The sequence below is a fragment of the Numida meleagris genome, chromosome 2 (assembly GCF_002078875.1).
Source record: "Numida meleagris isolate 19003 breed g44 Domestic line chromosome 2, NumMel1.0, whole genome shotgun sequence".
Lineage (NCBI taxonomy): Eukaryota > Metazoa > Chordata > Aves > Galliformes > Numididae > Numida > Numida meleagris.
Window position 1 is genome coordinate 111,513,129 of NC_034410.1, and position 26,050 is coordinate 111,539,178.

The window sequence follows — 26,050 nt, forward strand, 5'->3', positions numbered from 1 at the left end:
GTGCGAGTTAGCACCATCAGCAATATGGGTTTTGCTGCTAGAATTCTGTGCCTCATTGTCCCACCTTTTCTGTGTGTCACTGCAGTCAAAACTAGTAAAAATTAAAAAAATCACAAAAATCCTGAGTCCTTGGCCTGTCTTACACAGTGATGATGGAGAGTGGAGAGTCAGTCTTGTGCTACATACTTCTGTATAATATATATTTTCTGCCCTGCTTGCACTGGGAGCAACCTTATACTTCTAAGATAGGATACATTAAGAAGTAGTCTATCACATAAAAGAATTAATAAAAATATTTGTCTTTTGGCCCATTCCATGAACAGTATATAGTATGATAGAGTGATAGTATATATAAATACTATCAGTGTGGTAGCTCTTGTAGATTCTTACATGAAAGGCCGACCTGGAGAATACGTGCTTTGTTGTCTTAGGGGTGGCACTTGTCTGATACTGTCTTATCTACACTGGTGATTCTGATCCATGGTCAGCAACAAGGAGAGATCTCTTCTGGGAAAAATTAGTTATTTTTGAGCTGTGGACAAAATCTTCAGTGCTCATGATGTGAATAATATCTCTCACTTTGTGAGCACAAAATAACATTGCTACATGTGACTACTGTTAAAGATGATGAAATGTTTGCTTTTTGGATGGCTACATTAGTGTCATTTGTCTTTTGTAATCTGTGTTACTTGGTAGAGGGCATGACCAGAATGTAAAGAATTCTAATGCTACAGTTATGTTGAGACTTAATTAAGAACTCTGCTTTTTGTGTAGCATATCTTTATTCTCCCACGCAATAACTGGTTGATATTGTCAGTTCCACCAAATCAGCGGTGAGTGTGCTCTTGCAGTGGTGGCTGAGAGCATTAAGATTGGTTTTAAACATTTCCCTTCTACTGTTAGGGTGCTGCAAGCATCAGTATTGTAGATGTCGTGATTCAGAGATTTTCTGAAAACTTTGGGTCAGTAAGATTAACTTTTCAGTAGTTGCATCTGTTTTTTTTAAAAATTCTCCCTGATAGCAATAACAGAGTAGGAAGATTGCTTAAGAAATAAAATGGTAGGGAAGTGCTTCTGCAGCAAAACCTGAAATTTTTTGATATAAAGTGATTTCTAATTGTCAAAGTATTGCTTGCCAAGGTATTAATTGAACTTCTCTTTTCTGTACATTTTCGTCCATATCTTGAAGAAGTATGGCAAGAAATCATTAAACTGGAAGATTCTGGTTCTGTTTGCAAAATAGATGTATTCCATTTTCATGTGACATGGAGTCTTTCCTTTAATGCAGAAAAAGATCACTGACAACAACACCCGTGGGCTTATAAATACAAGTTGTCATCTCACAACTACGTTGTATTGAAGGGTTTCTGAACTACTGATGTATCAGCGCTTCAGAATCATGTTGCCCAAAATGCTTTAAGGTCTACTAAGCATTTTTATACCGTAAATTAAAAAAAAAAAATTATACAACTTTGATTCAAAACAGGCATTTCACAGAAAAGGGAAGGGAATCATCACAATAAAGGAGGATAAACTGACTGGTAAAGCAGACCTTGGGAAGAATTGTGTGAGCATATTCTTGAGGGTATTTCTGGATTTCTGCTGCTATAGGAATTTGAACAAGGCAATTTCTGAAGCCATGTTGATTCCTGTGTGCACTAGAGTTTGTACTGACACATGAACTTCAGAGAACGACGATGTCTGAAAAGTTTTTGCTGGGCTGGAAGAGCCAAAGCAAGCTTCAGCTGGAGGGAGCAGCAGGGCAGGCGTGGTGGATACTGGAGGCATTGAGGGGACAAGTTGAGAACTGCAGAGACAGAGACGTGCACACAGACACATGAGGAAACTTTCCAGATGATTTGTTTAGAGATGAGTAGATTGCTCTAAATAATCCAGAGGGATGATGAGTATTTCATTAACTTTTAAAGGAAGGAATTATGGGGCAATTGATACATACAGTGGGTTTTATACATTGTGGATGGTGCTATCAGGAAGGATGTGAATTCTCTGGCTCTCCACAGAGCTGGTTCCAGAAGTGCTGCTGTAGTTCTTCCTTTGTTTTAAAGGAACTTTCCTTGGTCACAGGTTGCTGGTTAACTTTTCCCAAGTGAAGGTGATAATTTAAACTAGATTTGTAATTGCTGCAAAAGAGAATGCTCAGCAATAATTTACCTAACGCAAAAATTTCTGTTGTATAGATATTGTGTTGGAGGGTCTTGTATTTTGGAACCAGTGGGAAGTGATTGGACGCTCACTTTGCCATAACACAGCTCACTTAATAAACCAAAGTCTAAAGGTGATCTTTTTTAAAAATGATGGAGGAGATCAGGAGGAGTGGATATTGCAGTAGTCCTGATTTGAAAACAAACAAAAATGGGTGGGAGGAGGGGGAGAGAGAGAGACTTCTGTTGTTTAATACTGATGTTTAAATTTCACAAGGTTTGCTGAGTCACGTCGCATACATTGCTACTCTTGTTTCACCATTCTACAAGCGCAATATTGGCTCAAGTTGTTGCTCTACTGGGGAACTGCCACTCATCTACTTTCAGCACTTAAGTACGGTTGATTGTGGTTCAATCCGTCTTCAAGCAACAGAGAGATTCTCCTTAGCCTCCCTCGGTGCCACTAACCCTTACTGGGTTAATCCCCCGTCCTGTCCATCTTGCTACTTTACGTAACAGGCCTGGTTAGACACATATATCGCTTCTTTGGGCTGCAGAGAATGAGCTTAGATCTAAATATGTGAGCAGCCGTGAAATGCGGGCAGCGTAAGTTTTAACTTATCAAGTCTTGGGTGATGTATGTCTGGAAGTTTAAAAATAAGTTTTCAATCCAGAAAAGGGAGGTTTAGCATTTGAGAAACAATACCTGCAATACTGTTTCCTTGTAAAATTGGCTCTGGTGTTCTTGGTTTTCAATGATAATGCACAAGTTTGCTACTGCCCTGGGTAACCTGTTGAGCTGCAAATGGTTTTGAATGCTCAGAGTTGCTGAAGAATCGCTGTTTTGCTCTAATACTCTGTGATCTTTAGGAGTGTCCTGCATTGTGATATTGCATGTTAATACCATTGATTAACTGTCGGGCATGGGGAATTGATGAGAAAATATCCATTGTAAAATTAAATGGTATTACTGAAGCCTGTTTTGTGCTGCTGGTTAGGGAGGTGACTAGACCCAGTAGGCTGTGCTAGGAGTATTAATGTGAGCTCCAGGTTTTTTCGCATGATTAAAACAGGCCATCTGTTCTTTGTTAAATGTTTACAAAAACAGCTTTTCTCTAAAAGATTTAAAGAGATGTGGGTCTAGTAAACACACCAATATTTTTGAGCACCTTTTTCACCTTATTTCAAATAATACCAAAAATAATTCCCCTGCAATATCAAATAGGATTAATACCTATTTGTGTTTAATCTTCACTGATTTCTCTCCTGTGGAAGATTAAATTCTATACCAATGTGCTAAACTATGGCTTTGTAATGGCAAAAAGCATGAGGGGAAGTGATTTCTGTCAAATACGCAGATAGATTTTTCAATCTTTTGGTAAAAATTCATAATGTGCATCTTTTCCTAATTTGTAAATGGAAAATGGTGTTCTTTCATCAAAAATTATGACCCTGTAACTAGAATTAATCCTTTGTGGATCTAAAGAAGACCTATTTGAAATAATTCCCTGTGGTAGGCTTAAACTAATATTTACTAGTGAAAGCCTATTCTTCTTTCCCTTCTCCCCTTCTAAGAAAGAGCAGACAACTGTTTTGGGGTATAAAAATGCATCTCTTGAGCTGCTTCCCCTCTCCTCTGCTCGCCAGATTTGTGCTGCTCCTACACGGCTTCACACTAGGGAGCAATGTGGGGTTGTCAGTAAGAGATGTGCTGTTTTAGAATACTGCTAAAGTGCAGGCACAGACTTCCTAGAAAAGAGAAGTTATTGCACCCTTTTCTTTGAAAGAGTGCTATGGTTTAGAAGATCACATATAAGTGAATTACAAAGCATGCCAAACCTGCAGAGGGAGTGGCACGTAGCAGAAGCAGTGTATTTTCAAGAAAAAGGAAATTTAACCAAATCATAATTGGAGTAGAGATGGCTGTTTGTAGCTTAATGTCTGGGGATGTGAGTGTTATAAAACAAAATCCTAGCGATTTAATTTGTATACTTAATTATACACCTAGGCATGGTAAATAAAAGGTTGTAAGCGTTGTGTATTTGTTTCACATGTGAGGTTTGCATGTAATACATAGATAATGTGGCTTTATGAGTCTGAGAATGACTCCCGTGGATAAACTTTTTGAGGCAGGAAGAATCTGAGTTCCCATTGGGTGACATCTTCCAGAATTGTGCTGAACACAGTTATACAGAGTACTGAGTTCTACAGCATGGAAACAGTTGCTGCCGTGTAACCTTATGGCCAGACCTTGCAATAGAGCTGCGAATGTCAGATCATAAAGGGCTGTCATTGCTGTTGTAGAAACTTGGAAATTTGAACCTTATGTTCAAATTTGGTTGTGACTGTGTTGGAAGTTGTTGTTCAAACCATATCTAGAAAGAAGACAATGACTTTTCTGAGTTAGATTATAATGGTAACGAGAATTTTCAAGCCTTTATAAAACTTCATACTGCTTTCAGTGACACAGCCATATTACTAACCTATGTGAAATCTTGAAAGTTTTACAGAACTAAATTTAGGCAGCGCTGCTGGATTTCTTGCAGTTTTTAGTATTTGTTGGCTTGGCTGCTTTGCATGCTTCAAAAGAGGAAGAAAAATGTTGAAACAGTTGACTGATTTTATTCTAGAAAGTGTATCGTACATAAGCTTATAGATGGCAAACATAAAGTACTTGGTAAATACAAATTTTTACAAATAATGGAAAGGAAAACTGAAGATTTCTCATGTTAGACGTAGCAAGTGAGTAGCATTTAAAAAGAGGGCTGAGATTTCTAGTGGACAGCTCACTGAAGGATTTGGTGAAACTTTAAAGTGTCTGAAAATCAAACTCAGGATGCATGAGATGAAATGACAGAAAATACAGAAATGTATTGTAAGCATTGGGAAATTTATATTAGAAGTACTGTTCTGAAAGCCTGTTGATAAGAATTATTATGGGTGATCTGTGTGATATTCCTGTCTTTTCCAACATAAGAATAAATGTTAAGCCATACGAGAACATAACAGTATGAAGTACAGAGAAGATAGTTTTGTTCTATGTCACAGAAGGAAAAAAATCTCAGGAGACATTCAACTCAATTCACTAAATAGACCATTAAAAAAAACACAAAAAACTAAGTATATGTATTTTCTGTAATCATACAGTGGCCTGGGTTGAGAAGGACCGTAATGATCATCTTTCCCTCTGTACTCAGCACTGGTGAGGCCCCACCTCGAGTAGTGTGTCCAGTTTTGGGCCCCTCACTGCAAGAAAGACATTGAGGCCCTGGAGCGTGTTCAGAGGAGGGCGACGAAGCTGGTGAGGGGTCTGGAGCACAGGCCTTATGAGGAGCGGCTGAGGGAGCTGGAATTGTTCAGTCTGGAGAAGAGGAGGCTCAGGGGAGACCTCATCGCTCTCTATAACTACCTGAAGGGAGGTTGTAGTGAGCTGGGGGTCGACCTCTTCTCTCTTGTAACTAGTGACAGGATGAGGAGGAATGGCTTCAAGTTGTGCCAGGGGAGATTTAGGCTGGATATCAGGAAACACTACTTTTCTGAAAGAGTGGTCAGGCACTGGAATGAGCTGCCCAGGGAGGTGGTTGAGTCACCGTCCCTGGAGGTGTTCAAGAAACATTTAGATATAGTGTTGAGAGACATGGTTTAGTGGTGTTATTGGTGGTAGGTGGGTGGTTGGACTGGATGATCTTGTAGGTCTTTTCCAACCTAGCTGATTCTATGATCTAGTTTCAACCCCCTGCCGTGTGCAGGTTGCCAACCACTAGACCAGGCTGCCCAGAGCCACATACAGCCTGGCCTTGAATGCCTCCAGGGATGGGGCATCCACAACCTCCTTGAATGTATATTGTAACGTATATATAATTTAATATTATCTATAACATATACAATATATATAATATATATAATGTATATATAATATGATGTATAATTGGACTGCAGAACTCATTGGCATCACTGATATCCAGGGTTTGTGAACTCTCTAGCATGAAGTTATCCAAGTATTACTGTGACCATAACTTTCTAGAAGAGGTGTTGATTCAGGATGCCTAATGTGAGATTGCTTTGAGGTGGAGCTGATAGATATGGTGGTAATGAAATGGGTGCATCAGATTGGCAGTGTAGCTGAGTTTCCACTGTGACTAAGGCCCTGTTGTGCTCAGTAGTATTTTAATAAACAGGTGGAGGATGGGAACCTGCAGAAGTCACCCTGGAGACATTAGGTTAAGCCAAGCGGACCCGTACCTTTGGTCAGCCACTTGAGCTTTCCCTCTGTCCTGGAGCTTCCTCCAAAGCGAACCAGAGTGTCTAGCTCATAGCATTCAGAACTCTCCCATACAGCAGAAGGGATATGTATCCTCACTTCCTTGGCAGGTTTGCTCCTTCTGCTGGTTGGATAGCTTCTGAGTATGCAAGCGTACTCAGGGCATAGTGTTTTTTTGTTGGTTTTTTTTTTTTTTTTTGCTACTGGGAAGAAATGCTGAAAATAGTTAAGACTGCACTGGTTCATTTTGTTTACATTCTTGAAAAATACGTATACATTTGCTTTCTCATGCAATGATTAAGAATTTTATTTTCCTAAATCTTAGGTGCACTGTGTTTTAAAAGGAGGTGGTCAAACTATATTTCTGTTTATATAGATCAGTTCCATATATGCTCAGAGGCAGGATTTGTTATCATTCGTTGCATGCTTGCTGCTCCCAAGTACTGCTTGGAAGAAAAGAAGAGAAAACGTGACGAATAACCTTACAAACAGGCTGTCCTATTCCTAGAAGTAACATTCTGATTTGCTATAGACCTTTCTTCTCTAGACTTTGTGACCATAGCTAAAACTATAAGGACCATAGGGAACTCTTATGCTTAGGATTACACTGACTTTATTTCTAGGGAAGAGAAAACTAGGAGGAACAGAGATAAAGAGGATGAGAAATTGGTCTGATCCTACATGCAGTTTTAAGAAAAGCATCAGTTCATTGTTATGCTATTACTTTTTTTCTTGAAAATCACCATGGTCCTGAATGTATAGCTGCAGGCAGGCAGTGAGAAGCAGGTCAGAGCTTGGATGTATTGCAAAGTCGTGGTAGAGCTTAGATGCCTTTTCTGTGCAGATTCATGGATATTTGGGTAGAATAGAACTATTAAAGGGAGAAGAACTGCAAATATATTCATTATGCTTAGTGTAGGCACTTTGCATTTGTATAATTATGCAGAGGTTTTCCTGTACTTTATGAAAGTCAAATGTAAGCCTGATACACTATGCCGTCTTTGAAAAAGGTTGCTTTTGCAGTTTTACAATTGCTTAAGATAATACTCTGTCCAATCTATAGCAGGTTTCAATTACAAGTAGAGATCTGTGGTTCTTTGACATAACATGTAACAGAATATTACATTTTAAAGTGGCTTAATCCGTCATGTGCTGATCAAAATACTTACTGTCACAGCATGTACCAAGGTAAATTAATGTTGTATAAATACAGCCTGCAAATGTCTTTATTTTCTCATTGCATGTCTGGAATCAGACTTCAACATTTTTTTTTCCCAGAGGACAAGATCTCAGTGCAACAGAGTCACTTGCAACAAGTTATTCTACTAACAACTATTCTGAATATAGAAATGTCTGAAATAAAAATTGCTGTCCTTTTGCATCTAAGAGTTGAAGAGCCTAAATATTTTCTGTTCTTCCACTTTGTATAAACGCTTAATTACAAAGTAATTTTACCTTTGCTTAATCAAGTATTTCTGGCCACTTTGCCACCATTTTAACTGCAGAAAGCTTTGTTTTTTTACTGATTTACCGTGCAGTGTTTCATATGCGCTACTAGTGTAATCTCCTGCTTAGTATTTTCTCCCAGTGTGCCTTCTTGCTCCGAAAGAGTGAAGTTCTAGAAATCAAAGTTGCAAATCTACAATTTTATTTCTGTTTGTCTCTCTCAGCATTCTCCATCGGAACCTTTTTTAGAGAAACCGGTGCCGGACATGACTCAGGTTAGTGGACCGAATACCCAGCTAGTGAAAAGTGATGATTATCTGCCATCAGTTGAACCGCAGCCACAGCAAAAGAAAAAGAAAAAGAAAAACAATCACATTGCTGCAGAAGGTCCCAGTAAAAGTTTTGGTAAGGAAGACTTTCCTGGGGGACTTGACAGCCAGAATCTAAGCAGGAACTCAGTGGATTGCTCCCAAGAAGATAAAAAGAAAAAGAAAAAGCCGAAGGCAAAAAAAGAACCGAAGGATCCTAAAGAGCCCAAGGAAAAGAAGGAACCCAAGACCCCCAAAGTCCCTAAGACCCCTAAAGAGCCAAAGGAAAAGAAAGCAAAAAATGCCACGCCAAAACCCAAGACCAGCAAAAAGACAAGGTAAGTCAGAACACTTCTGTATGTCATGGAGAACAATGTTTGTGGGATTTCTAGGTTATCTGCACTAAATGGAGTGAGTGGAGAAGAAATCTTGTTTTGTCTTTTGTCCTCAGTCATCTGCAATACCATGTTTTTTGAGAAACTGTCAGGCATGTCCCTCTTGTTTGGCTTTCCTGTTTATGGCTATACAATTTATCTAAACATGTGGGAAATGCAGAAGTATTTGCCGTACCCAGCAAGGTTAATTTTTCTTTTCAAGGCATAAACATTTTTGGATCTTTTAGTTTTCAAAATGGACTCCTTTTCTTCTGATGCTGATCTCTCCTTCTGTGTGGTTTGTATATTAAGAAGTGCTTCAATAGTAATTTAGGTTTGACCAAAATCCAGAGGTGAGGGGCCTAGAGGAAAAACAAAAAAAAAAGGTTGTTTTTGCCTAAATAAAGAAGTTCAATACTTGTTGTTGCAAGTTGTACAACATGCTTATTTGATACTGACACAAGCCGTGGGCTAGAAGCTTTCTGTTAAAAAAGCATTTCTGGATGGATATTGAGATATGTGAATATGTCCCTCACTCTAGAGGTTATACTCATTTTACTGTTTCATGTAAAGAGAGTTTTTCTAGCACAAAGTCTTTGTAGATAGACCAGATGCTTCAACCCTGTTTTCTTCACTGTTTTTACTCGGCATCGTGTCCCTTTACGAGGATAGGCTTAAAATACTACAGAGTAGTACGAGAGAACAAACCGCTGTTACACATGAGTAAATACGTCATAGATAATAACAAAGATTCTTTCCTTACCCCTCAACTCCCTAAACACCATGATTATAAATGCTCACTTGAAAGAAAACTGAGAGGAAAAAGACATTAAAGCTCAATTTTTTTTTCATTTGTATCTAGAATTTCTTACAACTGTTCTGAATTTGTTCCAAACATCTGAATCTGCTTTTCAAGATGTGGCTAGTGTTATAAAATATAACTTCCAGATGGAAGCACAGCCAGGCTTGGTTAATCCGAATCAGTTTGCAAAATCCATTTGTATCAGGGTTTTAAAATTGCAGTTAATGAATCAGTTTTGCATATATTCTGCAAGACTATCGGTGGTTAGTTCTGATACAGCTAAATGAGGCACAGATAGTAAGAAATTACTTGCTCCTTTGGCAACATAGAATGTTTTTTTCTCAGTTAGCAGAGACAATGTTTCCTGAAGAATTTAGAAACACTGGCTTGTAAAATCAAATGCTGTCCTCCTGAACTAGCTTTGTGGACTGCTCAATAAATTACAGTTGATTAGCCTATCCTATTGCAGAAGTCGTATAGGCTATGTTCCAGCCTGTCTTAAAGGTGGGTTTTATATACAGAGTAAGTCCCAGCTTAGAAAAACTTTTCAAGCCGTTTCTCTCAGAGTATGTTTCTGAAACCAAGATACTGTATCAGCTAAAATAACCTTTGTGTTCCTCTTCCAGATATTCATAGGCTTAAAGGCTGAACAGGCCATATTACTGCATGGTATCAAGCATCTCCTAGCAATTTTTGCACCAGGAAGTAGAAAAACATTTACTGCAGGACTACTCAATTAGTGTACTTTTACAAGGACCTGACTGCAATGAAGCTTTGTTTAATAAGCAACGGTTAGAAAGAGTGGCTCAGAAACATGCCTGGGTTCCTATGACTCTGCTGGATGTCAGACCTCAGAACTTGTCTGTCCTCTCCATTCAATCTTCACATCTCTTTGCACGCCCTCTCTTAAGTCCTGGGACATGCTGTGCAGATTAAAGGAGCAGTATTTCCTTTGAAGGAACAAATCACTGCTTTCTTAGTTGTATTTGTAGAAATGCTTTATCTTCTTTCCCATGCAATAACTCTTGTACATGAGTAGCTAGGTGACTATGGTATTCTGTTATTTACTAAGCTCTGTTGTTTTACCTGTGAGAGAAACGTGTTTGGAGCCGCATTGAAGGGCATGTGTTGTTCCTTATGCTTACTCAAAGGTGTTGAGAAAGCCTACTTTTTCCCTTAGTGGACTTGTCTTGCTGTTACCAACTGCTCTTTTGAAAACAAGGTTGTTCTCGTTTTGTCGGTTTCAGTATCAAACTTCTTCAAAGAACTCTAATGCTGTGTTGGGATGCTCTGCTGCTTTTGTAGAATTTTAAATCAGTGAAAAGAAATTTGCTTGCTTTGGCAGTATTGCAGACCGGGGAGTCAGTCTAAGCGACAGATCATTGAACCAAATTTTTAAATGAATCAACAGCCCAAAAGATTAATCGTCTGAGCTGCAACATTTCAGCAGCACTAACTCTCACAGTTGCTGAGATGAGTAAGATTCATGCAACTTAATGTAGATTATGGTATGATTATATAAAAGTAAAATATTATGATGAAAGCTAATAAGGTGGCTGGCATGCGTGTGCTAATATTTACTAATAATATTGCTCAGTATTCTTTTTTTCTTTACTTTTAAGCATGGAAAAGAATAGTGCAATTTCATTTTTTTAGGTTTCTAAATCCTGTGCAAAACTGAATGATTTTCTTTCCCACATAAGCTAATCAGTTTAAATAGAAGAACAGACTTGCAGTCATATAAAATTCAGATAAATAAAGTCAGACATACAAGTGTATTTATCAAAGAGTATTATTTTTCTTCTGGATAGAGTGTTACAAGACCCAGGTAACTATTTGACACAGGCTGCATCTTAACCATTTTGTAATGCAATACAGCTTAAAACTTAGCCCTGTCATTTCAGTTTAAATTTTGACTAACTGTATAATCCTTTTATTAAACAAACAAGAAATGCAAAGAAACTTTGTCCTTCACATCTCTTCTATATTTGGTGTAAGTTGTGACAAAATGAGCAGCCTGCCTCACTGAAAAGCAGCTTCATGTGATGGACAAGTCAGATGGGAGGAACGGAAGAAGCTGATTAATTGCATGCTTGCTTGAACTGTGAGTCCTGTGACATCTTAAAAAGAAAGCACTAAAATCAGAGGCTAGTATGTTGTTCTTTCTAGTTGGTGATTTGGAAAGAAAGTTCACATTAATTTGTTGCTATGAGCCCAATCCTGCCACCGCTGAAAGCCAAATTAACAGTGGCTGGTTTAAAACAAACAAACAAAAAAACAACTTGCACAAACCTTTTCTTGACCAAACTAGTCAAGATCAAAAGAAAAACACAGGTATACCTGAGATCAGAAATGGAGGGTTTTCATTAAATTGCTCAGTGCAGAGTGACTTTTCATGTTACTGAGCCAGCTTCAGGCACGTGCAAAGCACGCAGGTTATTTCCAGAGGTAGATAGTAGGACTACTTGCCTTTCCCTGTCTAAATTGCAAAGTCATGGCTCAGATGTCTGTTCCTCCTGGGCCTGTCCCTGGAGAAGATGTGGAGCACCTGTTTGAGAAGATCATGCTGGGGCACAGCTGATAGCTCTCCTGCTGCTTCCTGTGAAACCCTAGAGAGTGACCACCTACTAAGGTGGGAGAAGCAGGAAACAACTTGAAAGGGCCAGAAGACAGCTCCTTGCAGGAGCTTGTCCCTTTTCCCATCTCCTCCAAATAGTGAGCTGTGCTTTGCGGGGCTGCTCTCATCTGTTTCCTCCCCTCCCTGCAGCAGTAGAAGCTCTTGTCCTTCCCACACATGCAGCAGCTGCCTGGGATGGACGTTAGGGTGGTTGGGTGGGCGGGCTGCTGCTTGCAAAGGGAGCTCTAGCACTAACATACCTACCTCTTTTAGAGAGAGGTGGAGACTGACTTCTTTGGCGCGCAAATAAGCTATTTGTTGTGTAGGAAAGAGGATGGCTTCTGGCTGCGGAAGTGGGAAAAGGCTGCTGCAAAGGGGGAGTGGTGTGAGCAGCAGGATGCAGTACCTTAGGGAGGCAGAGGACAGGAAGAGAGGTCCCTAGGTGGTACTGGTAGTTTCCACTCCAAAGCTCAGATCATTCTGCGAAAGGCAGGAAGGGGCTGCCTGTGGGAAAGGGCAGGAAATAATGCAAGATTTCCATGCATGTGTCCACCGAGGCAGTTCCTCTTCACACCTGTCCTCATCTCTCTTTTGAACTATCCCAGCTGCCAAATATTTACCTTTGTCTTCCTTGCAGACAGGTCTTGTGGGCTTCACTATTACCAAAGCTTACTACTTAATGATTGAGCGGTGTGGTCAGGCTGGAATAAACCTTGTCATCCCATTGTTATTTTTCCTAATTCTGTCACATGTGAAAGCATTATATAAAGGGGTTTTGATTACACTAGGAGCCTCAAAAGATAATTGTTTGTGTAAGGTAAAATAGTAAAGAAAATCTGTCAGCCCGAACGTTTTGGGAGTGTTTAAGGGTTTGTGGTTTTGTTGCTCCACAGTGGATGCACATCTTTCTAATGCATGTTCTAGTCAGGAATTTGTCATGGGATAGTGTTCCCAAATGGAAAAATAGGGATCAGTAGTGTGTCTGACTTACCTTGGATGTTTAGATTATAGAAAAGGGTTAATTACTTCCCTCTTAATCCTTTGAAATGTCCCATGCTTTTTGGGGTGTTTTGGGGTCATATGGTTAGGCCCTCTAAGATCCTGGAGTCTGACCTTGCTCTGTAGGAGGCTGCTGACTAAGTGACACAAAGCATGGTTTGTCAAAGTTGGTATGCTCGTTCTAAAGTTGTAATTCATGCTTTCTTCTCTGTTATCCTACTTACATTTTCCTCTTTAGACCTTGTTTTCCTTAGTGGTGTTCTCTCATCTGACCTTCTGCGGGTTTTCTTCTTGTTGATCCCCTTTGGTCAGTATGCTGTTCAGTCCTTAGGGATAAGAGGATAAAACCAGAGAGTAGTACTGGACAGCTCGACTGTGAGACATCTAATCTGATGTGTTTTAGACACACAGACATCTAGTCTGTGTGTTTTAACTGAATAGAAGGACTGTTTTTGGCTAACAAAGTGTTGGTGTTCTGTGTGGATGCAAATACTTCCTCAGTTTCTCCCAGATTTGGAGTTCTTGTTTGGGGTCTGGAGACTTGTCTCTAGAGGAGTTGGTTAAATCATGTGGTCAGTCGTGTAAGAACACATATTTAAGATAGTTGTCTAAATGCACCTATTATAGTTTGTTGTCCATACTGCCACATCTGTTAAGTACTATTGATGCACATCCCTAGCACACAGACAAACAGACTCTAATGGTAATGCTAGAACCTCTAAAAAAATGCTTTCCACCTGCACTTGGATGAGGAAAGGTAATTCTGGCCCAGGCAAACAGCATCCCTGAAGGGCAGGAGTGCGTTCCCTCCCTGGGAGGTGAGGTGGGCTGAGTCAGAGTGGCTGTTAGGAGCAGATCCTGCTGGCCAGGTGAAGCCTCACCTCACCCACAGGGGTAGCACTCCTTTTCTCTGCTTTATTGCTTCTTCACCTTCCTTACTTTTCACGACAGAAGCTGTGGCTGTGTATTTAACGTAGACAATTCTCCTGAGTTCAGAGCTTGCATTTCTCAGCGGAGCTGGGCTTTGTTCTCCCAAGTTGGCGGCTGGTGTGTGTGTGTGTGTGTGTGTGTGTGTGCTGTTAGCTGGCCTGTCAGGGGCGATGCGAAATGGTGTCCGGATGACTTAGCGCGCGGCTCCCTCACGAGTGTGACTCAGTCTGCCGAGGCACGACCCGTGGGTATATATAGGTCATGGAATGCTCGCAGGAAGGCGTTCAGCTCTGCCACCAGGAGCGGGGGAAGGTCTGACAGGCATTAGAAAGCAATCTTTGTCGGGGTGGATCTGCCCGAGCGCTCCAGCCTGCGGCGGGGCCTTTGTCTGGGCCGTGCCGGGCTGTGCCAGCCGAGCGCTGCCGGTGTGCGTTCCCCACCGTGCCGCGGGAGGATGCCTTATCCAACCTGGGCCGCGCTATTCTTCCAGGCTTTAAGCCTGTTATTCATAGGCGCTGGCGCACCCGGGGCACGGTAACTACCACTGAACTTAATTGTGCGCTTTGCTCTTATTTATGGAGGTCGCCTGCAAAAAGCACCAGCCTGTCAGCTCGCTTCAATCTGGCAGCCCTCCAACCCCCTGACAGGCCCACCTTTGGTTTGAGCAGATCTGAGAAATGTGGAAAGTTCGGTGCGGGGTTTGTCAGGTTGTGTTTGGGTGATTTGCTTCGTTTGTTTGGTTTTCGGGGTTTTTTTTTTTTTTTTTTGGAAGCGGCTTTGCCGTGATTTCATAAAAGGGGAGCACGAAAGAAAAAAAAAAGCAAGCAAAACCAACAACAACAAAAAAAAATAAAAGACAAAAAAAAAACCCAAAAAACCCGCGGCCGCGCAGGTGTCGGAGCGTTGGGCGCTGATTGAGAGAAGCAGATGGCTGCAGTCGGTGGCCGCCAGCCAGCGGAGCAGGTGCTGGTCACGTGGCCGCGGGTTGCCAGGGCGATGCGAGCGCTCTCGGCGCGCAGATGAAAGGCCGGGGGCCCCGCTTCAGCTGTAGCATTGTGTAATTTGTGGCAGTTAGAGCGGAAATAAACGCTGGAAATGGAGCCGCGTAGCAGGGGAGACTCCCGGCCATGTGCGGCCTGCACCGGGCGGCTGCGGGAGGCAGGGGCTGCGGGCTGTGCTCTGCGCCTCGCGCTGACGGCTCCGCTCTGGGCGGTGGTGTCAAACTTCTCCCCTTTCCCCATTTTTTTAAATTTTTGTAGAAAACTGTTGCATTTTGAGGTGTTTCTTCCTTAAAAGGAAAGCTTCAGTGCCCTGCAATTGCACTGTAGTAAGAATTTAATTTTGAAATTCCCGTTTTCATGTTTACTTTCCTTTTGTAACTCAGTGTCAGTTGAAATACAGACCCCTCCCCCCATATATACACACAAATACATATATATAATATATATATAGAACTATATTCAGAAACTTCAAATTACCACTCCAAAACATGCCTCTAGCCGACCAATGTGTTAATCAACATGAATAAGTGCAAAGGTGCTATTTCTGAGAGAAGCTGCAGGACTGGGAATTACACAGGAGAAACAAACCACAGAGGATGTCCGGGCTGTGGAAGTGATGCAGGGGAGGAGGAGAAGCCACATTGTAGCGGCTGAAATAATGGTTGGGGCTGGTACTTCCTGGTCACCAGGTATCGGTGCACAGCTGTATACCAGCAGCTTTCCTTTAAATGTGTCAGCAACTCTCCAAGCCGTGGCTGTCGGGGCAGTGCCAGGCCCAAGGGGTCCGTAGAAACCCACCCAGCCTTTGGAATCGAATGTGCTGATGATGTCTAACTTCCAGCATCAGTTCTTTGCCGTTTAAACATTGTGTCTCTCTGCTGCTGGAGATCACCTTACTGCTTGGCTTGGTGGTGATGTGTTTAATGCTGGGCTGTGATATGGGCACTTGGAGCCTCCCAAGGTTTTGATGTGGTCAGAAAGGTGTTGTCCCAGCTCCTCTGGTAGTAAATGTTTTCACAGAGGGTGATAGGAATGGACTCTAACCATCTCTCTGACAGCAGTGGATGTAGCTTTATAGTGTCTTGCAGGTGCTGAGATACCATTTTTTTTTCCCCCTCACCATAGAAATGAGCATAGAAAACCTGTGAGAAATGTCAGGGTGAGCTAGCCACTCCAGGTAGCTACAGCTGACAGCCACAAGCCTGACGGACCAAGTGCCTTGAACCCTCTAATCTACACCCCACAGGCAGCTGTCACATGCCTCGAGTCCCCATGCATGCCCTGAGGGTTGGTGCTAAAGCTCTTGTGCTGTTCCACTGCTTAGAACTGTAGGCTCAAGTGCAGAATTTTTGCCATCAATGGTGGTACTGCTTCCTCTAGCCCAGTGTACCGAGTTGATGTGGGGACTGGCAAGAAAAGTACAAGTGTAACCCTGTTTGTATCCATCTGTGTCAGTGCTGTTTTCAGAAGGCGCAGGTTTTGAACAGAGCAGCTGCTCTTTACCGTTCTCATTTCTAGTTTCTTGTTGAAGACATTGTCACTAAGATACTGAAGGGAGGCTGTTTCCTTATTCTGCTGTTAAGGAGAGGGAAACATACAGCAATGGCCCATGCATCACTGGGTTTTACAGTTATGTTTAAATAATAAGGCAACACAGTTGAAAATAATGAAGTCACTGAAAATAAATATCTTGCTGATTAACTGTTCTGTTAAGCACTTTTAACTTACTTTTTAATACAAATATTGATTAAAAATACCTTTGTTCTAGTAACAAGAAAACAGATTCAGAAACTAGTGCTGCAAAGAAAAAGGTTAACAAGGGAAAGGAAGGTTCTGAAAACTCAGATTTGGATAAAACTCCACCACCTTCACCTCATCCTGAAGATGAAGATGATCCAGGAGTTCAGGTAATGCTATCTATCAAGTTCAACATAGACTTTGGCAACTGAGTTGCATGAAATGGTAGTTCTCTCGGTCTGGGTTATGGAGATAGAGATATGTAAGTATTTACTGTGTTGAGTAGAATGACATCCAAGAAGGTGAAAACTGGAAGTCGCTGTGGTGAATATTTTACTAAAACAAGTGCTGTTCTTCATAATTTTGCTTTACAATCTTGTTATCCTTAGATGTATGCACAGCGCTGCTGAGCTTTCGTATGTTTTCTTCCATAACTACTTGCAATTATGACATTGAATTTTATGATCTGTCGACTTTACGGAGCATTGTGAGGTTTTGCTTATGAGCATCTTGTTTCTTCTTTGCATCGGCTTTGGAAACCTTCTGAAATCAAGAATAAAACGTGACAGAGCAGGATGAGGGAAATTTGCATGTCAGAGGCTTGTAACTATAGTTCTTTAATGTATGACAGGCCTTTTTTCAGAACTGCCAGCTATCAGCTCATTTTTCTTCACTGCTCACCTATTAATTTCTGTCTAAACTTACTTTAACATAAAGAAAATCTGGATATAGGGATAAGTGTGTATGAGAATTATTGTGTGTCCTGCTGCTCATCATATTAAAAAGTGGCCAGCTCATGGCTTTCTTCTGCTGGCAATGCTCAGAGCGAGCATTAAACATAATCATTCCCTTATTACAGGATACAAACAAATTGTGATGGAGAAAGTATGACACTTCTAAATTGTCATGCTGATACTACTGAAGTCCATTGCATTTGACTATTGCGTATCAGCTTGAAGACGTTGTTTCTAATTATGAGAGCTGTTGAAGCCAGTGATCAGTAGTCAGATTAACCTGGTGAAAATGATGGCAAAGAGTGATGTCCTAACACATACGCAATTTATGCCTTTTTAACGTGACAAAGTATTTCTGGTAATTTTGCTTTCTTAATACGTTTTTTTCTCATGCTGTGCATATTTTGCTGCCTCCATGCTTCATCATGTAAACTTCAGGAAGGTTTATATAAAGGTTTATATCCGTTTATGCTGGGACAGCTAGGATTAATAAACTTGTGATGCTGACATTCATATGTAGTTGGCTGAAACTCCATTGTACTGACTCACCTATAAAGATCCTGTAGTGCAGGAAGCGATGCACTGCTCTCTTCAGAGAGGAATAATATTTACTTCTGTGTTATCGTACAGATTTTTTTGCATTCTGTTATCAAGCCTTCTCACATATAGATCAATTATAGAGTAGAGGATAATCTAATGCAAGTAAACATACGCACAGTTTCTGACAATGATGTATAACATTTGCAAAACCTCATGTGGACATCAGAGGAAATGGGAAGTTAACCAAGCCATTGGTTACCATTACATTTTAGGCTTCCTTTCCATTAGAGAAATATAAGAGAGACTTTTGGTACCAAGAATAGTGGTAAGACTTACCTATTGAGCCAAAAGAAGATGGATATTTTCCCATCAGTGATTATGGAAATTAGGGCATAAATTTGTCAAGTAGCATCTATTTTTAACTGTGGAAATATTGATATTATGTTACAGTTTCATGGGGACTCCCATAAGTTGCTATGTTAACGGTAGAAGCCACATCATAGTTGTTTAAAGGGTGGCACTGCTGAAAAATTTCATTTGCAGCTAAAGGTAATTTCCTATTTTGTGAAGTGCATCACATGTTTGTGCTTAGAAAGTGTCAAAAAATATATTTTACATTTCATTTATGTACATTTAGAGACCTGGGTGCATAGATCTGTTGAACAAGCTCTGTAAGTATTTCATGTACCAGAGACAATGTGTGCTAAGCTGAGAAGGATATAAAAATAAGCAATATATCAATTCATAAAAATAGATTTTAGCAGATGAAATTCAGCATCTTTTTAAAAAAATATCTATGTGAGTCCGTTGAGATATTTAATGATGACTTAACAGTTTCCTTCAACAGTGTACGCTGTCAGCTTTTGAAGGTGTATAACCTGATGCAGAGTGTCTGGAAACTTGAATTTTATTGTTGCAGAAAATAACTGACACTGAATGATATGTTTCAAATTCTGTCGAATGAGTGCCTGTGTATTTTACAGATTGTTTTCTGCAGCTTCTCTGAAATTTTCTCTCACCCTGATATAGAGGGTATGGGACGCACAGGAATTATATTTTCACTCTGTGGATGGTTTCAGATTTCTCATTGTCCTCTCTTAAAGTTTTGGGTCTTTTCCTATGCTGTGCTCCAGGATGCGTTTCTGAACAATGCTGCATCAGTGGAGTGAGGAAAAAATGTTTCACTGTATTTCCCCTACAAGATAATCTGGGGAGATGGGAAGACCATGAAAGTGTGTTATCACTGCTTAGCAACACTACAGCCATGCTGTGGAAAGGTGGTATTTGGTTCCTACAGTGGCCATCTGTCAAAGCTGCTAGTACACATGGGTTGAGAGGGGCAGCTTCTGATTTTTGAATTGCTTTGAGATACAGTTTTAACTTCTCTGCTGTGTTTTTGGTAATGCTAAAGAGGATAAATAAATTCCCACTTTCCCACTCAGAGCAAGCATGAGGTATTGTTTTGTTTTGTTTTACAGAAGAGCAGCTAACAGGCAGGAATTTAAAACAGTACTGTCTTACATTTCTACCAGGATGACCTATTTAAAAAAAAAAAAAAAAGTGTTCACTACATACTAGTGTATTTGAGACATGCAAAAAAGCTTTCTCAGTTACTGTGCAATTTATCAGTTGTGTTTCTTATGAACAATAACCATGCTTTCTGTTTAGAAGCGACGCTCCAGCAGGCAGGTGAAGAGGAAACGATATACAGAAGACTTGGAGTTCAAGATTTCAGATGAGGAGGCAGATGATGCTGATGCTGCTGGAAGAGACTCTCCTTCAAATACTTCTCAGTCAGAGCAACAGGTCAGATTTGAGTGGAATGGAAAGGTGGATGGAACAGCAAAATTCAAGGTTCAAATATGAGCCTTTTTTCTGAATGATATTAATCCCTGGTTGGCGCAGTGTGCCAGAATGAATTAGCTTTTTACCTTCTTAAAGAACAGATTCATTCATGACTTTGTTTACAAGCTGGTGATATGCATTTTGACACAGTTCTTTGAAATTAATGGGTTCTATCTAAGGGAAACCTGAACTGGACTGCTAGGAGTCAGAATTTACTTCTCTGAATTCAGTGGTCTGGCTTCTGTGACTTTAATAAACCTCTCAAGCTTGTCCCCTGCTGCTAGGCACCATAAGAACCCCTTTATGAAATTACTGCCTTGTAGTACCCAGCAGGGTACACTTTATTCTCTGTGCAATGTAAATGACGGATAAAATAGTTTGAATAAGATGAGGGGTAATAATGTAGGAATGACTGTTGTAACAATCTCATTGTTTTGTAGTGCTTTTTCAGAGTAGTACTTCACTTAACTAACTGATAACCGATTGGAAAATATAGACATGTTCTTCGGTATTTCATACGGCAATTTGTTAAGCCCTATGAAATACTGTATGTGATATCCATTGTTAATTGTGTTTTATCAAAAGGGGAATTTTCTAGATTTGCCTGCAGTCGTAATACTGGGAATCACATGTAATTTTGATAGCTATCATGTGGATATTTACAGAGCCAACCAGAGTTCTTGAATGTTTTCTTATATTTCAACTATATGATGCTGAAAGCATGTATAATTTTAGGAGAGGTGAACTCATTTGCGTGTGTACTGTCAGCCTTTGTAGGAAAGCTGGAGTTCCACTAGCTCTTAAAAATGTGTTTAAACAAGTATCTTTCAATTTTTTTTATGGCATTATATACATTTGAATCTTCTCAGCTCTCGTGTTGAGAGAAAAAAACATCTTTTGTATTAAACTCTTGTTGAGGAAAAAATACTTGAAGCTTTCTAATGAACAAAGAATTAAAAAAATACTATTTGCACAGCCATAACTCTTGTATAATATTTGTAATGTAGGAATCTGCTGATGCTGAAGGTCCTGTTGTGGAGAAAATCATGAGTAGCCGCTCAGTCAAGAAAAAGGTAAAAACGCAACTTCTTCCCTCCTTATTTTTTAACAAGCTAAGCATGTTTCTGCGAAGACCCCTATTAAGTTCTCAAAAAAATGCTTGGATACTTCTAATTGAAAAATGTTTTACTGAATACAGGAGTTTCCCTAAGGATGTCTTTAGATAATGTTAAACTTTTTTTGTATAGGCACGTGCAGGACGTGCTACTTGTTCAGTCTTCCAGTCTTTTCTTGCATTTCTTCAAACGAGAATTTGGATTTTTGCAAATATGTACACCTCTGCAAAATCTGTGGTGTCTTCAGAGTGATGTTTTATGGGAGTTTGAGGAGTGAGAGACCTCTCCTACATCCTAGGTTTCTGCCTTTTGTAGTAAAGAAAAATCCTTGCCCATAACTTGCATCTTTTGACAGTGGGTGTGCTTAGCAGCCCATACAAGTTTATTTGTGATCTAGAAAGTTATATATAGAGGTGGTCAGAGTGCTCCTTGTTGCTATGCTGAGATGGTGAAAAAAGCATTCTGCTTGTTGAAGCGTGGTTCTCTTTTAATTCTGCCCTGTTGCCAATTATGTTCTTATTTTGCTGCAGATTCCCTTCATATACTTTAGAACTTCCAAACTATTAAACTTTGAGTAGGAAGTTGACAGGAACATTTTTCCTAAAGAGGCATTATTATATCGTACAGACTCTTTCGTGGCATTTTGTCACTTATCTTACAGTTAGAAAAACCTGTCTGATTTAATGTAGGTACAAAACTCATGTTGATTTTCATTAACTAGAAATATTTATTTCCTTCAAAGAGTTAATTTTTCAAATCTAAGGAGGAAAGTTGTGCTTATCCATGGATTTGTTTGTTGTGGGTTTTTTGTTTTTGTTTGTTTTTATTGATACTGTCATAACATCATTAACAGCTTTGTAAACCTAAATTCATACAATGTCATGACTGGCTTTGGTTGAGTTTGGTTCTACAGCACAAAACCTCTAGTGTTGTTGTTTTGGGGTTTTATTTTACTTCTAGAGCTGTAGTTTTTATCCGGAAAAAAAAAGTTTTAAAATACAACTTCATGCAGAAATAAACCTAATAATTAGCTGTCCTGATGGTCTGCTAGAGAGGAGAAAGTGATCTTTTTTTATATGTCTTAACATTTGAAGCTGTTTTTCACCAACTATTCTTCTCTTCTTCCCCTCTCCTGCAAATAAAGGTGTGATTACTCATGGGGAGCGTGTATTTTACTGCAGTTTGTGGGAAGTGGTTGGTCTGCTGCCTACGTGTCTTTGATTGCAAGCTCTGCTGGAGGCAAGCTCTATTTTGAGCCTGCTCTTTAATGTTTTTTATGGATTGTATTTGCAGGTTTGAGGGGTGTCTCTTGTTTCCTGCTCTTCCTCCCAGCGCTCCTCTCTATCCCCAAAAAATGGATTTCAGGATGTTAATATTTAACATCTGAAGTATCCAACTGTGCTTTTATTAAAGGTCTTTTACACTCTTACTAACGTCATCAAAACACTGGTTGTTAGATTACTAATCAGAGTAAAATTGCTGCGATCAGGACCAACGTATAAAATAAACATGAGCAAAGGCTTCACTAGGAAACCTTTCAGTGAATTAGGTTGTAACAAAGATGTTTATTTGCTGGTTATCTTCTGAAAGATAACCTTAGTCTAGTTTTGGAGTTACTAGATCTGAAGCAGAATTGTACTTAAAACCAAATTTCTTCAGTGCACGTTTCAAGTATAAGAATGTTTTTTCCTGTTGTTCTTAACATGGAATTTTTATTTCTGGTTAATACTCTTAGCACTTTGAGCAAGTATGTATTCTCTTTCTAAATCTTCACAGTCCTGATGCCTACAGTTTGTATGTTCAGGTCTTTCATTTCTATTTCTGTAATCCATTTCTTAACCAACTTCAGCCCCCTTTGAATTTCTTATAATTAGCTTTGAAAAGGCCTGGCTTGAACTAAAGGTGCTATTCAACACAATCATACATAGTCAGGAAAGTTCTGTGGAGTTTGCAGAGCACTGTACCCTGTGTATTGCATATCTGAATTTCTCTTTCTGCCTACCAATGCATGACAAAAATTATATCAAGTAGAATTGTGTACAAATGCTTGCATCTATTCCACAAACTGGTTAGATTAAAATCCAGCTATCTGTCTGCTATTTTTCTAGCTGGTGATCTTCCCGTTATTTTTTTTCTTAAAGCTTTGACTTGTCTCTACGCTTCAGTGCCTTGCTCAAATAACTTTTGTACTAGGAGGTATTACTGTATCACTTGTGTGGCAAAGGCAGTGCAAAACTGTATTTGCTTGAAGGAAGCAATCATTTATTCAATTATCGGCAAAGACTGTGGATCAGATTGTCAATTATGTCACACCTTGGCAGTGATCACTGAAGAATCCTGTGTTGCCCATATCTGATATGCTATTTTAGGTTGTCTGCATAATCACTTCTGTGGGAATTTTGCATAAGTGTTGTGTCTCACCTTTTTACTTGGTTAATGTAAACGTGCGTGGTGGAGAATGAATGGTAACGTAGAGCACATAAGCTTCTACATCATTCATCCTGTACTGATGTATGAATATACTCAAGTGCTGGAGGTGGTAACTAGATTTGAATTTTTTTTTTGCCAGAAACATGAGTACCAGAATAAGATTTTTAAAGGATTTCTTTTCTCTGAAATACTTTTTTTTTCAGTTGAACTTTTGATGCCCATTCAAAGAACATACAATAACATACAGCACTTATTATCTATTAAACAACGCAGTAATACATTTTACTCCTGAGAGGTACAGGATTCATCAAGATTTTCTTTGTAAATTATTGTTGTGGCACTGGCAGATGGCAGAAATATACTTGGCTGAAATGCTCCAAAAAGCAGTTATACTGGTCAATACAAAATCTTCATATGACGGTGTTTAACCACACTGTAAGATTGATACATCTCAAAGGTTTTGATTTAAAACTAACCAAAGAGACTTGGCCGTAATGTGCTTAAAAAAATAAAAAGGTAGTATCTTAAAATCAGAAGACTTCTTGAAGAGTAATTTTGCCTCAGGGAGTGAATAGAATTCAAATAATGGGATATCCATTTTTTTGGATAAAAATTATGAATACCTCTAATGAATACCTCTAATTATGAATACCTTCTTCAGGCATACCCTCTTTTATTTATTTTTAAAAGTAATGGTCTTCAAATTCCTTCCTCTGACAGTTTCCTTGTAAGTGACTGAAAGGTTCCTCCCTGATTTTTTAGGGCTAAAGCATAGTTTATCTCCTTCAGCAGAGGATTTAAGAACATCAAGAAGTAGCTCCAGGAATAGTATGCCATCTTCCATTTCTCCAGGGAGACCTAGGTGGAAGCCAGCGTCCACGGTCTCTAGAGGATCGTAAGCAAAGCAAACTGTACCAGACATAAACCCTAAAATGATAAAGTCCCTTGATAGTCTGGAAGAGAAGGATTATATACAGAATCACAAGAGTTGGAAGGGACCTCAAGAGATCATTGAGTCCAACCCCTCTGCTAAAGCAGGTACCCTACAATAGTTTGCACAGGTGTAGGCATCCAGATGGATCTTGAATATCTCCATGGAATGTCTCCACAACCTCTCTGGGCATCCTGTTCCAGTGCTCCATCACCCTTACCCTGAAGAAGTTATTCCGCATGTTAGTACGGAGCTTCCTGTGTTCAAGTTTTAGACCATTACTCCTTGTCCTATCGTTACGTACCACCGAGAAGAGCCTGGCCTCATCCATTTGCCTCCCACCTCCCGTTAGATATTTGTAAACATTTCAGATCCCCTCTCAGCTGTCTTTTCCCCAGGCTGAACAGACCCAAGTTGCTCAGCCTTTCTTCATAAGGGAGATGCTCAAGGCCCTTTATCATCTTTTTGGCCCTCAGCTGGACTCCTTCCGGGAGATCCCTGTTTTTGAATTGGGGAAGCCCGGAACTGGACAGAGTAGTCTAAATGTGGCTTCACCAGAGTAGAGGGGGAGGATCACCTCCCTTGACCTGCTGACCACGCTCTTTTTAATGCACCCTAGGATATCATTGGCCTTCTTGCCCACAAGGATGGCACATTGGTGGCTCATAGCCAACCTGTTGTCCACCAGGACCTTCAAGTCCTTCTCTCCAGAGTTCCTCTCTGGCAGGGCATCCCCTAACCTGTCCTGATGCATGCTCCATAAACCAGAGACTAGGAATGATTTAACTTTTTCTTTAGAACAGTTTGATGCAGCTACTAGTGTTGCTTTTTAATTGTGCTGCTGTGGAAGTAATATCTTCCTGGCAACTTTTCTTTTGAGAAAGATATTGAAAGATTCTAATTCATTCTCTAGCTTTAGAGGAATCTTTTTACTCTTCTTTTTATCTGTATGAATATATAGATATAAAATGGAGGGCATTGATTTATACAGTGGTCAATGGCTTCATCTGTTTTGTGCTACATACAAGATTGCAGATGTTGCTGTTGCCAGTGCTGTTGTCCCTGCTGAAGTATGTAAAACAGAAAATCCTCTTTGCTTTAAAACGGTTCCAAAGTTCATTAGCAAACATACCGTTAATGTTGTGACATAAACTGAATTCTAAACGTGTGCCTGGTGCACTGTCCTTAGTTTGTCCTATGGCAAGGTTCAGGAGTAATACTTTGTTGAATTACATGCCATATGTTATGCAATACTTTGGCACTAGGGATGAGTTAAAGGTAGTCTGAACCCTTAGCACTGAATGCCCTTGGTTTTTCTGGTTTATATCACAACTTTAACCTTGCTTTAAATGTAGTTTTTGGGTGTTAATTTAATTTGGCTGCTCTGTATGTGAGACATCTTGCCTGAGTGAATTTAATTGCACCATTGAGTAAAACTAAAGCCATGAACACTGATGCACTAAAATTCTAGCAGAGGTATAAGGTTTAGTTTTATATGGCTTCTTGTTTGGAGTTATTAACTATATGGAGGAATAAACCCCTTTTAAAACTCTTTTTTAAAACATTACAAAACCCACAATGTAGAGTTGCCATGAGCCAGCCAAAAATAATACATATGGCATTCAGGAGTGCAGTTGCTAATTGGCTGCTGCCTGAGAAAATGGTACACTTGGCTTCTACTTAACACTGTGGGTTTGGCAGAAAGCCAGATTTGGGGTGAGGTTGTGAATGAAGCTGCATGTGGTTAGGGAGGAGTTCAAATGATTCATGTCTTGGAAGTTGTAGTAAGCAGTGCAGTATGTACTTGGGTAAGCTGCT

The 26,050-nt window shown here is 39.9% G+C and overlaps 1 protein-coding gene and 1 long non-coding RNA gene across 11 annotated transcripts in view; one reads left to right on the plus strand and one right to left on the minus strand.

Moving 5' to 3' along the window:
- Positions 1-26,050, plus strand: part of CHD7 (chromodomain helicase DNA binding protein 7) — a 132,452-nt gene that overhangs the window by 63,919 nt on the left and 42,483 nt on the right. For all 10 annotated transcript variants that reach the window (XM_021386048.1, XM_021386049.1, XM_021386045.1 and 7 more), the window contains 4 exons: positions 8,094-8,515; positions 16,669-16,807; positions 19,580-19,717; positions 20,764-20,829. In XM_021386048.1, coding sequence (XP_021241723.1) covers positions 8,094-8,515; positions 16,669-16,807; positions 19,580-19,717; positions 20,764-20,829 — 765 coding nt within the window. The remainder of the gene's footprint in view (positions 1-8,093; positions 8,516-16,668; positions 16,808-19,579; positions 19,718-20,763; positions 20,830-26,050) is intronic.
- LOC110393317 lies at positions 8,522-14,642 on the minus strand. Its single transcript, XR_002434952.1, has 3 exons — positions 13,851-14,642; positions 13,194-13,295; positions 8,522-8,913 (listed from the first exon to the last, which is right to left on the minus strand). It is a non-coding gene; the product is annotated as an uncharacterized LOC110393317 (long non-coding RNA).